This window comes from Pygocentrus nattereri, chromosome 30, assembly GCF_015220715.1.
Source record: "Pygocentrus nattereri isolate fPygNat1 chromosome 30, fPygNat1.pri, whole genome shotgun sequence".
NCBI lineage: Eukaryota > Metazoa > Chordata > Actinopteri > Characiformes > Serrasalmidae > Pygocentrus > Pygocentrus nattereri.
Window position 1 is genome coordinate 1,519,301 of NC_051240.1, and position 12,553 is coordinate 1,531,853.

General features: G+C 43.9%; 1 protein-coding gene across 2 annotated transcripts in view; it reads right to left on the minus strand.

Annotated features, from left to right (window-relative positions):
- Positions 1–8,706, minus strand: part of LOC108436449 (histone deacetylase 4-like) — a 73,655-nt gene extending 64,949 nt beyond the window's left edge. The window contains exons 1-2 of one of the 2 annotated variants that reach the window (XM_017712950.2): positions 8,399–8,706; positions 3,642–3,773 (exon numbers count right to left, since the gene is read on the minus strand). In XM_017712950.2, the coding sequence (XP_017568439.1) occupies positions 3,642–3,663 (22 nt within the window). In that variant the 5' untranslated portion in view covers positions 3,664–3,773; positions 8,399–8,706. Of the gene's footprint in view, positions 1–3,641; positions 3,774–7,764; positions 7,914–8,398 lie in introns of those variants that run through there. The other variant, XM_017712951.2, reaches the window with a different exon arrangement.
- Between the last annotated feature and the right edge of the window lie 3,847 nt (positions 8,707–12,553).

A 12,553-nucleotide genomic window follows, 5' to 3' on the forward strand; every position in this document is an offset into this window, starting at 1 on the left:
GGGAGAAACGTTTATAGATAGGTGAGATGTGAAGATTAACCTTTACCAAACTGATGGAACATGGAAGGCATAGAGAAGAAAAAGGAACTGCTCAGGATCTAAAGCATGTCACTTCATCTGTGAAACATGGTGCTCAGGGCACTGTATACCAGCGGTGTTACCAGCGGAACTTGTTCATGTTACTGTTGATGTTTCACATCAACTGGCAGCAGAACAATGAGGCAAATCATAGTACTAAAGCAACTATGGTGTGTCTGTTGGCAGACAGGTGAAATCTTCTTGGGCGGCCGAGTCAGTTCCCTAAACTTGTACCCCATTAAGAATGTGGGGGAATGTATAGACAGTGACAAATGTGTAGACATTTCAGTTTAGAGCGGGAAAATGAGAAGCTCAAATAAAGCTGCAATCCTCTGGAAGCACTAAATACATATAAAAATATTTATGTAATGATAAGAACATGGGATCAAAACTTCCAACATCAAAGAAGGCGATTAAAAGTCAACGCAGCAACTGAAGTGTATGTGATATAAGGTTTAGCTACATGTCTTCAGGTTTAGCAAATGGTTCAGCTACTTACATCTCTAGTTACTACTCCGAGTGGCTTGTGTTACAGTAACTATTTCCAAAATCTGGGATTTAAACTCTACCATCAACATCAAGAGTCTACATGGGACGAGCATCTATAAGTATCAGACTTCCATATATCCATCCTCTAAATGACAAGCTCTGGGCAACACCTGCCACATGAGGGATACCATAACTGTCTAGACACTATTCAATAAGTGATGTCAGATAAAAAAGCATAAGGTGAGCAGTTGTGTAACCGTAATTCAGATAAACACTCCTCATCCACATAGACGCTCATTATGACTATGTAAACAGCTATATCAGTTAAGAGATCAGAGCACAAGATTTCAGCAAGCCAGAAAACATCCTCATTTCTAAGAAGTTCAACGTATGTACGAGAAAATGGTAAACAGAGGGTGGGAATGTTTTCGTAGCAAACTGATCAGTTATGACTGAACTTTGTATTCAATTGCAAATATGGACAAAAGTGCTATTCAAGGCCAAACCACATGAAGAGCATATCTGTGGACTTCCTATATCCGTGCAAAACCTATGAGCAAGCTGCACACTGATCACCATGTGGCTCTTCATTCATATCATGAGCTTCCATCTGCACCTTCTTTGAACTGCTACCATATGCTAACGGTCATAGTGAAAAACGGGTAAAAAGAAAGCCTACTCATTTACTACTCTCACTGCAGGCTTTTTCCTACAATACTTCTCTCATTAAGTGATGTATCGTCGTTTCATAAATCGTAAAATGATAATCTTGCATAATCACAACTTTCACGAACAGCTAATCACACTAAATAAATCTGCATTATTAACATGTTCACAATAGAAATGGATTTACTCTTCTTAACAAAAATGGGAAGACAATGAATAGACTGGATAAAATTGTTTCTCTGTCTGGATGAAAGTGTTACTCAAACACAGGATAAAAGGCATTTGCCTTAGTCTGAAATGGACGTTAGGAACACGTGTGCGACTGGACAGACACAGTTAACAGCATGTTACAACTCAATGCTTGTTTGATCTTTCTGGAAGCTGATTAGGGATCTAGGGAGTGTCAAGAGCAGGTGTTTACTGTAGTGTTAGATGGGAAAACCCATTATATCATTAGACAAGCCCAGGATTAAAAAGGCTGACACTTACATAGAGACAAACACTGCACGCAGAGCGCAATGCACGCATTAGGGCAGAATGCATTACCTCTCTTCCCGCATTTTCAATGCAAAAAAATGTAGTGGTTTTGCTAAGTTTGTTGTTTGCCTGCAAAACTGGTGTACTTCTGTAGATTTGTAGCAAAATCTGCTAATAGGTTATTTTAAAGTGTAATTTACCATTTAATGGCATTAAACTTACTGGGAAATCGGGGTTCATGTTTAAGAATTGTGTGGACATGTGCCCCTTTAGTTAGCTTTTTCTGTTTGAGAGAGAGACAGAGAGAGAGAGAGACAGAGAGAGAGACAGAGAGAGAGAGAGAGACAGAGAGAGAGACAGAGAGAGAGAGAGAGAGAGAGAGAGAGACAGAGAGAGAGACAGAGAGAGAGAGAGAGACAGAGAGAGAGACAGAGAGAGAGAGAGAGAGAGAGAGAGAGAGAGAGAGAGAGAGAGAGAGAGAGAGAGAGAGACAGAGAGAGACAGAGAGAGAGAGACAGAGAGAGAGAGACAGAGAGAGAGAGACAGAGAGAGAGACAGAGAGAGACAGAGAGAGAGATAGAGAGAGAGAGAGAGACAGAGAGAGAGACAGAGAGAGAGAGAGAGACAGAGAGAGACAGAGAGAGAGAGAGAGAGAGAGACAGAGAGAGAGAGACAGAGAGACAGAGAGAGAGAGAGACAGAGAGAGACAGAGAGACAGAGAGAGAGAGAGAGAGAGAGAGAGAGACAGAGAGACAGAGAGAGAGAGACAGAGAGACAGAGAGAGAGAGACAGAGAGACAGAGAGAGAGAGAGACAGAGAGAGAGAGACAGAGAGACAGAGAGAGAGAGAGACAGAGAGAGACAGAGAGACAGAGAGAGAGAGAGACAGAGAGAGAGAGACAGAGAGACAGAGAGAGAGAGAGACAGAGAGAGAGAGACAGAGAGACAGAGAGAGAGAGAGACAGAGAGAGAGAGACAGAGAGAGAGAGTGAAAGATTTGTTAAGAGGTTGCCTGTTAGTTCTCTCTGCTATAAGCTGTAATGATGGCTTTAAGTTAAGTGATACTATTTTAATCCCACAAACGGGGAAATTCCACCTCCACATTTAACCCATCTGTGAAGTGAAAGACCACATACACACTAGTGAACACACACACACTAGGGGGCAGTGAGCACACTTGCCCAGAGCGGTGGGCAGCCCTATCCACGGCACCCGGGGAGCAGTTGGGGGTTAGGTGTCTTGCTCAACGACACCTCAGTCATGGACTGTCAGCCCTGGGGATCAAACCGGCAACCTTCCGGTCACAGGGCCAGTTCCCTAACCTCCAGCCCACTTTCTACTTATTTCACAGTATGTGAACTTGAATGGAATCGATAAAAAATGCCATTGTGTTTTGGAACTTCAGTTTGTCTCAAAGCTCAAAGTGACTCGCTGCAGTAAAAAAATAAATAAATAAATAACAAACTAAAATGACTGAATATTACCCCAAAGCAGCTAGCGCTAACTTGGAGAAAAAGACGTCCTGATCCCTGTCTATGGCAGGTGTTCTCAGAAAAAAATTAATTATAATAAATAATTCACTTTTACTGTTAAAACACAGTTAGAATGAGGCCTTTAAGAAGGTAGTATCAATAATCAGAATTTTAAACTAGAAAATATCACACTAATTATTTTTTAGATATCAGCCAGCGCTGGTTTCAAGTACATAAAGTTGTATATCTCAAATATATACAGTTAAGCCCCAAATTATTCGTGCCCATGTCATTTCCAGCCAGAAGACACTTACTGGTCAAATTCACTATAAATCAAATTTTGACATGAGTATGAACACTGGCCACAGCGTGGGTTCAAAACAGCAGTCAATCTCTATTTCAAAGCCAAGTGTAGATCAACTAGCTGAAGGAAAGCAATGTTAATTTACAGCAACCTTACCTGAGTGACTGTGAGAGGTCATTGTAATGATGGCAGAACAGTCTTTTCCTTTGAATGTTGGATACAGAAGCAGTTGAGCTATGAGGTTCAGAGACCAGAAAACACTTGTCAGGGATGAACTGTTGAATTCACCTGAGAAAATGACAGAAACAATGTACAGAAAAAAAATGTCAGAATACAGTATTACATTTCAAGTCAGCTGTTAATTTTGTCATAGATCATGATCAGACATCATCATAGAAATATTCTCAGAATCAGCCCAGAACACACAGCGCAGCCCATAAGTAACTGATCACAATTTCAGTACTCCAACAAGTTTACAGCTATACTAGAACATACATTTATAAGGACTTAAGAAATGAGCATAAATCTTACAATTGAAAATAAAATGCTTGCTCACTGGGGATTAGTTTGGCTGTGTGGCAGTATGAGGATTTTAACTGGATTGCATGAACGATGCCATATTTAAACTAGAAGAATTTTTAGATCATAAGCAGTTTATTTTTCCTCCACCTCTTTCCATCACTCTGATGCAGGTTAATGTTCATCTCATCTGTCCATAACACTCTGTCCCAGAATGTTACAGTTTTTAAAGTACTTTTAAGAAGTGGTGGACAGTGATGATGTAAATGTAACTCGTTGCTGTACTTGAGTATTTTTTCGTGTATCTGTACTTTACTGAAGTTTTTCCGTTTTGAGTGACTTTTTACTTTCACTCCACTACATTATGTGAAACCTGTGGTTCCTTTTGGTTTCTGTGTGTATAAAAACATAACATGTCAAAACGAAAGAAGCGCAAAGCCAGAGCACCAATCAGGGCCCAGCGGTCACTTTGTTTAGAGCTGGTTTTGACCTGTTGGTCATACCGACCCAGTGCAGCACGCGGTTCAACGTCAGCGCAGCAGCGTAAAACTTTGGGAGAGTCTGTTCAACATAAATGATGAACTAACCTAACTTTGTGTAAATAGAGCTCAATATAGAAATATGTCCACATATGCAGTCGAGACTGACGCGGCTTTTTTCTGAATTTCTACAAACACCATTTCATTTTATAGTAAATGAGTTTGGGCTGGTTTATGTTTATGAACAGACGCCTACAGATCAACATAGTAAAGGAGCTCATCTGGGATCCTGAGTTTAAAGCCAGTTTTTATTCAACTTAAACTTGGAACTAAGTTGTAAATAAATCTGAACCTGAAACTTTGCTTGTGTGTAAAAAGTGATTTCAGAGCCACTCGGTTCTCCCTGATGGAAACTGTTTACCTTCAGTGTTTTGTGCTTCTGATCATTTTAATAGACGTCAGTGTCAGACTAATTAACGAGATTCTATTAAAAGTCTGGTTTATCATGAGTGGCACTGGAGTATTTTCACATAAAATGAGTTAATGAAGCGAGTCTTGTTACAAAAATAGTAATAGGACATTCAAGCAATAATTACTCTTTTAGTACTTTTGATACTTATGTACATTTGAAGGCAAACAGTTTTGTACTTTTACTCAAGTGGAGGTCTAAAGTGATGACTTCTATGTTTCCTGGAGTGATATTTTACCTGGAGTGTCTCTACTTTAACTCAAGTACATGATTTGTGTTCTTCGTCCACCACAAAAAGGAACAAGGCCGCTTTGTTCTTAATTTGTTTGCATTTTGCATTGTTTTCCTCTTTCCTGCTGGCCTCTGACGTATCAATATATAGATCAGTGTTCTTCATCTCTTCAACAGTTCAGAAAGTATTCTGCGGCAATATCCTATTTTCTACCATGGTCTGCCAGATTGTTTCCTATTAAACACTCTGCTGGACTTTTTTAGTTCACCTTTATAGATCCCGAGTGCAGGTGGGTGATAGGTCAAAAAGTCAGGGGGGCACCAATATGGGAATTTTGAGCTGATGCCGATAAACAAAATTTTTATGTACAATCTGCTCTTCAAGAAGCTAGTAAATACCTCATCAAGTCTCGAATTGAACTATCGGTGAAATCTCAAAATCTGATGATTAATTATAGTTTTATTAATGATATCATTTGAAACAGACAGACAGTATCAAAACTATGAATAGGATACATTTAATTAAACTTCACTTACTGCAATAAACCCTGTTAAACAGGCCTAAATATGCAGTTTTTCTAATGAAACATGCAGCTGGTGTTCATTAAAAGCACAGTTTGCGATTCTTAACAACGATTGCTAATATTTGACCTCAACAGCAAAACAAATACTCCCTCCATTCAGCGCTCTATCTAAAGCTCTGCTCCCTAAATTCATGGAAGTGCGTTGGCAAGGCGAACGAGGCTGAGCTAGTCAACTTATTTTTTTAGATATTTGCGGACATAAAACCGTCTGCAAACACTGTACGGACAACTACTATGTTATAACATCAGAGCAAACAATGACACAGCTAGTGACACAAATAATGCTGGACTAGGTTGTTAGCAAACTGTTGCTACAATTGCTGCTACAAAGCTAACCAGCTGTGATTAGCTACTACACAATTAGCAAACTGGAGGTAAAAGTACTGACCTGGTCCTGAGAAACAGCAAAAATTAGTTAATACTACCCACCAAGCAGAAACAGAGCAGCCTCCTCATCCCTTTTCAAGTCAGCTTCTTATTCACCAGCTTCTTGTCACTCTAAAATGCTGCAGCACCTCCATTCTGGCACCTCGGGTTGCTGCACCATTTAAGGTGGAACAAGACGATTCAAACAAGAAGATGGCACATGTGAAGCCAACCTTAACCTCACCAGCTCTCTGAGATCTCTTCACCATCAAAACACCTCACTGGTGTGAACATGGCTCTTCACACCTGCCTGATTTAGTAACTTCTTTCTTAATCTTGGTTATTCACATCTCCTTCTTGACAATGCCTCATGATTTCACCGGCTTCTGTTTTGCAGAAATCAAAGAGGAACTGTCTACTACAGACCATTTCAATGAATGTTTCGGGAAGTGAGAAAGTACTTAATGAATGGTTTCACATCCAGAAAAGTGGAAAGCACCTGTGTAATCAGAACTTCAAAGCCACCTGTTTTTGGCTATCAGCAAAGTCTGACCAAAAACACTGCAATCCATTAAATTCAAAGGACATGAGTACTAGAAACCCCTCGATTCTACACATGGTGACACACACACACACACAGCCCAGCGTCATCTAAGACGGATGGCAACTGCCTACTAATTAACAGGAAACTTCTTACAGATATAGATCTATATGGACATTATTCCCACAGATGTCTGCCAATATAACGAATAGCAAGCTGTTCCGTTCTCCTTGACTAGATCATTAAATCCGATTTCCCGATATTCTGATTCTCTGAGCAGTATTATAACAGTATGCCGTAGATCGGGAAGTTGGCCTCCAAGAACTACAGAATCATGTCACTGGAATGGCTAAAATGAAGGCAAATCTAACAGCTGCTTGCTTGAGCTTCATGAACCAGCGTGGGCTATTTTGCCCATTCTCGTGTAGCCCCTCTCCCTACCATGCCCACACAGCAGAAGGGAGAGGTGAAGGAAGGAGGGGGGAGGGGCACAAAAGGGGGGGACCGAGGAAATCAGGGGGGAAAGTCGGTCACAGAGCCCATCCATGCTAATGTCCTGTGATAGGACTGGGGCTGAAGGCAGGGAGGGGAGGGGAGGGGAGGGCGTAGCCCAGGAGCAGGGCAGGATGAGTCCCCCCATGTGGGCACTGACTTAGCTCAGGGGCCTTGCGTGTCTACATCCATTGTACCCCAAACAGCCAAGAGAGACTCAGTGACGTGGGGAGAGACAAACGACGCTGCACAGCAGCACACAGCTCTGCATCACCGCGACACGGAGGCTCTAAAACAACAACAACAACAACAAAGGTTAAAAAGCACGAAGCGCGCGGAGCTTTGTCTAATCTGTCCCTAGCCGCAGACAGACCGAGGCGGAACACGAGGCAACGAGCACCCGGGTTTTCACGAGAAAACCGATAACTTTATATCGAGTTAGATTAGACGCGCTGCTCACGTTCACGAGTTCAAAACGTTAAAACACGCCCACGTAATGATAAACAAGCGCCGCACGCACCCACTCACTCTCGCTTTACCCACAGCTCGCACCATAAAATGGCACCTTGAACTTTATCCGGAGCGTTTAAATGCTTACTAAACGCGTGCGGCTGCTGCTCAGCCGCGGCAGTGACCCGAGCGGAGCCCACGTCTCCTCCTAACGCGGTCCTACGCCTGTGAAGGCGGCGTGAGCCTCCGTTCGATGAAGCGGGGCTATGAAGCGCCTCCGCGGCCGCGGCGCCTCTGCGTTCAGCTCCGGCTCCTTCGCCTCATTCACAAAAATGGTCGACGCGTGGTCTAACACCCGCCCCTCCGCAGACCACCGATACCATTGGTCATTAGTGACTTAACCACACAATTGCATAATACTAGTAAAAGGCGGTGTGCGGCAGCGCGCGCTCGTCTCCGTAAACCGCCACACATCGGACATTTCCTGACCACTAACGTTACAAACGAGCCGCGTCGCGCAGCAGATGCGGCTGCTGGAGGAAGGGAAAGCGCGCTAGTCTCCATCTGAAGCCGGCTCACGTCCTCCTCCCATTCATGAGAAAGCGCCCTGGTCACGACTCGACCGCTTCCCGAGTAGCCGCGCGCGGCCAGCCCGGGTCCGGTTAGTCGCCCCGGGCGCTCGTGCTCATTATGTCGCCGTAGCGCTGCTGCGGTGTCGCCGGCTTCAGTCAGCCTGCAGACCGGAGCCGAGCATTCAGCACTCGGCGTACCTGCCAGCTCACCTTATCGCGGGGGACGGAGGGTTTTTCCCGCACGGAGAGCCCAGCTCGCTTCAGTCCTCGTGCGAAGTGCAGTAGCGATAGCAACGTCCGCTGTCAGATTCCGCCATACTGGATTTTTGATTAAGGAATCACGTGTGGCGAGCCTGCCCTGTGTGCTGAAGAGGCAGGAGGGACCGCACCACTGCTGCCTACAGAACAGACACCCAGGATGCGGATACGAGCATCACATGCTTCGCGGACTACAAAAATGGCTGTCCGGGCGATATGACAGGTTATAACAGCCCATGAAACGGCGTGTCGGTCCACGGTGGGGCTGAAGTTACTGCAGCGCACTCACAGCTACGTTTGCTGAGGGAACTCGCTTAATTCAAACGCTTATTTGGCCGCAGTTGTAATGGATATAAGTGAAAAATAGTCTCTCTCTCTCGGTCCCGTTTGAACATCGTGTCATTTTGCATTTAAATTAGGAAGCAATATGACACACGACGTCTAAAACAGGTCACACAAGTTAGTGTTATCTTATTTAACGCCTCACTTTTGAGAGTGCACCGGTTCTTAGCTTTTTCTGGACTGTACGACAGTTATTTAGGCGTTTCACTTGGAAATCACTAGTATAAAACAGAAGTATAAAGCAATGCATAAACAGTTGAGCATACATGCACATACAACACGTATGTACACATCAATACTGATTAAATTGTATGGTTTTGTATGATGCATACTTATTATTGCTCTCATATTCATTATTGATCAGTAGTGACTAATTAATGATGTGCTTTAGTGTCACGATTGGCCCCTCCCAGTCCTGTCCATGTGTTGGTTTAGCCTGCTTGTTCTTTGTTTTAGTTTTATAGTCCAGCCCCCTTGTTTAGTGACTCTGCCCCTGATTGTTTCCACCTGTCCCTCATCACCCCTGTTGTATTTAAGCCCTGTGTTTGCCCCTTGTCTTTGCTGTTTGTAATGTTTGGATTGTTTGTACTGTTCTAGTTGCACTGTTTGGATGTTTGATCGTGCTTGTTTGATTCTGGTTTGTCTGTCATGTCTGACTTTAGATCTCTCCATGTTGGCCACCTAACTTTGGACCATTATGACCCTGATTTTGGATTTGCCCACAATAAATGTCGCTTATCGCCGCATATGCGTCTGCCTCCTCGCTCCCTGGTGTTACATTTAGTAAAGGGGAGTTCCACTGATTTTTCTACATTTTTGCATAATTAAACTGCTAACGTACTGTGGCCTGGTGCAGCAGCGGTGTCTGGCGCTGGAGTGGAAAACACTAGACGTGTTTGTGGATCTGCGGCTGGAAAAACATGATGACTTAGTGGCATTGACCACAGCCTTCCAGCAACATTTCGGCCAGCAGTGTGGTCGGCTGGACAGCTACTCCCTGAGAAGTGGAGGTGGACAGGCATGCCTGGCAATCGAGAAAGCCATGCAGAAGGAGTTGGTGCAGGAGCACTTCCGGAGTGTGCCTCCAGAGGAGCTTAGACAGCATGTACAGCTCACTGCACTGACCAGCCTTCAAGCAGCCGTTGCTGAAGCAGAGTGGGCAGAACTCATCCTCAAACAATATGACGCTACATGGCAGGAGCTCTCGGAGGAGATGACCAGCTGAGTGAATAGCGAGCAATAGAGTGAATGGTGTGCTGGCACTGCAGGAAGAGAGGATACCGCCTTGAAACTGAGCTAGCAGGAAAATGTAATCCAGCAGGGAAGATTGCCTGCTGCCGCAGACTTTGGGTTGAGGGCAGCATAGACGGGAAACAGCACACTGCCCTCATTGACACTGGGCTCATTGGTGTCTCTGCTATGTCAAAGTGTGATCTCTCACACACCTGCCAAGTATAGACCATTCACCTTAAGTCCACCAAGAGTGGCTGAGCCTATGTGAGAGGGAGTAGGAAGCTCCTGGTTGTGGTGAGGGGCTTGAGCCAAATGCACAAGTTCTGACACGCGGCCTCTCAGGATGCGTGGACTTTCTTGTGGTGGCCGAGGCTGTGCTCAACCTCAGAAATGAAACACTGGGAGATGGAACTAGTGAAGTTGGTTGCAGAGTCGAGGCAGAGAGTCAGGGCTGGCAGTGTAGCCTTAATTCCCTGTGGGGGAAGCTGTTGGCTTGGGTGAAGCTGAGCATGCAGAATCAAAGCCAGTTGGTGGATCTCTGGGTGCAAGGCATGCTGTCAGGTCAGAGGGACCATGGCATTTTTGCAGGTGAAGCTGCAGGGGGAGTTGTTGGAGGAGCTGAACACAGCACCAGTGCTGGTGGATGGATCCCAGAGAGCCTTGGGCAGCACATGTGAGCAGCAACCTTGCGAGCATCAATGACAGTGGACAATAAAGTAAAGGGAAGGTGGCCGAAAAGGGTGCTGTTGCTGCTGTCATCGCCCTCAGTAACGCAGGACTTGATGCTGCGATGTCCGCCAAGGTGGAAGATACAGTGATCAGTCTCTCTGCTCCAGCACAACTGAGAGCATACCTGGTATGATTAGGAGCTGCTGTGCCAACAACATGGCCCTGAGAGAGATGGGTACACAGGCCTGTATTCTGTGCACCTCAGCGACTTGGTTTAGACTGTACAGCTAATCCTTACATGGGGTGGGGGGCTGTGGCAATGTGCAACTTGTGGAGGTTAGGGAGTGCAGCCATGCTAAACAGCTTTAGGAGCATGACATACTCCTGGTTAAAAAAGTACTGCTGCTACTGTTGTTGTTTTTTGGTTTAGTCACTGCTGTAGTTGTGTTTATTGTTGTTGTGTTAATTGTGTCCAAGAAGCGTGGGCTTGTACTGTAACTACTGGTTAGAGTTGTATACCCTCCTCATATGTCATGTCTTTCAGTGTTATCTCCTCCTTGTGTTTTGTGTTGGGGTTACTGCTGGACTGGGCAATTCCTGCTGCTGTTAAAGTGCCTGTTCAAAATAAAAGAGCATATGTGCAATGTTTTCCGCATCTTCTTCAGAGCTAAGCCTACAATACAAATGAAAACAATCAGAGTTTCAAGTGAAATACCCAATTCTAAAGAAACTCACCGACTTATCTATGCAGTGATGGTAATAGGTACCAGGGGACGCAATGTCTTTGCCGCAAATACTGCCTTTTTATTTTCTATCCAAAATGAACCCAGTGAACCTACATTTGTTTTTATGTGTAATGTTAATGATGGTAAAATAGAGGCAAAATGGGGAAAAGTTAGTATCCTTTTGGTGCTTTTGCCAGCATTACATTTAAAAACTCAGAAGATACATGTATGTAATGTTTTGTCTTAGAAACTTCACTGTTTTCTGGAAAATATCTGCTCATTCTGAAATTGATGCTTGCACCACAATCCAATATGGTTGGAATAGGGGATTCTTTCTTAAACAGGTGATACAATTATGCTTGAAAGGGGCATCCAGGAAATGCCAAGGCCAAGTCACTTTGCCAAAAATGCAGCAGCAAAAATGTCAGCAGTTTAAACACTTTTCCTCAGCCAGGATTTGCAAGGATTTGAGATATTTCACATCTCTACAGGCCATAATGACCACAAAAGATTAAGAAAATCTGGAGAAATCTCTGTGTGTAAAGGACAAGGCCAAATATCACATCTGAATGCCCATGATATTCAAACCCTTTAAAGTGCACTGCACAAATTCAAGTTAGGAGTGTACTATGTGCAGAGGAAGTCATATGTCGAAAACAGCCATGAATAAAGTCGACTTCTCTAGGCTTAAGCTCATCTTAAATGGAATCTGTGGAAACATGTGCTGTTGTCTGGCAAGTCAGTCCTTCAGACAGTTGATGGAAATGATGAAAGTTGTGTTCTTCAGGCTAAAACAGAAAGGGATCAAATCTGCGTACAGTTTGAAAGCCAGGGTCTGTTATGGTGTAGTGGGGTATTAATAGGTTACCTGCACATTTGTGAAGGTATTGCTACTGCTGCATACGTTTTGGAGCAACATATCACTGTTGTCGGGAGAAAACCTTGTATCTCCAAAATGGTAACTTTACAGGAGAAGGAAAAAACCTACTCTACTTTTAATGTAAGTCAGTGGAACCAGACGTCTTTCCAAGTCATTTTTGGTCATTTCTTTTGGTCCATTCATCATCAACTTTACACACAATGTGAAGGACAACAGGTATTTTCAAATTATGCTAAAAACTGAAAAACAGAGATAAAT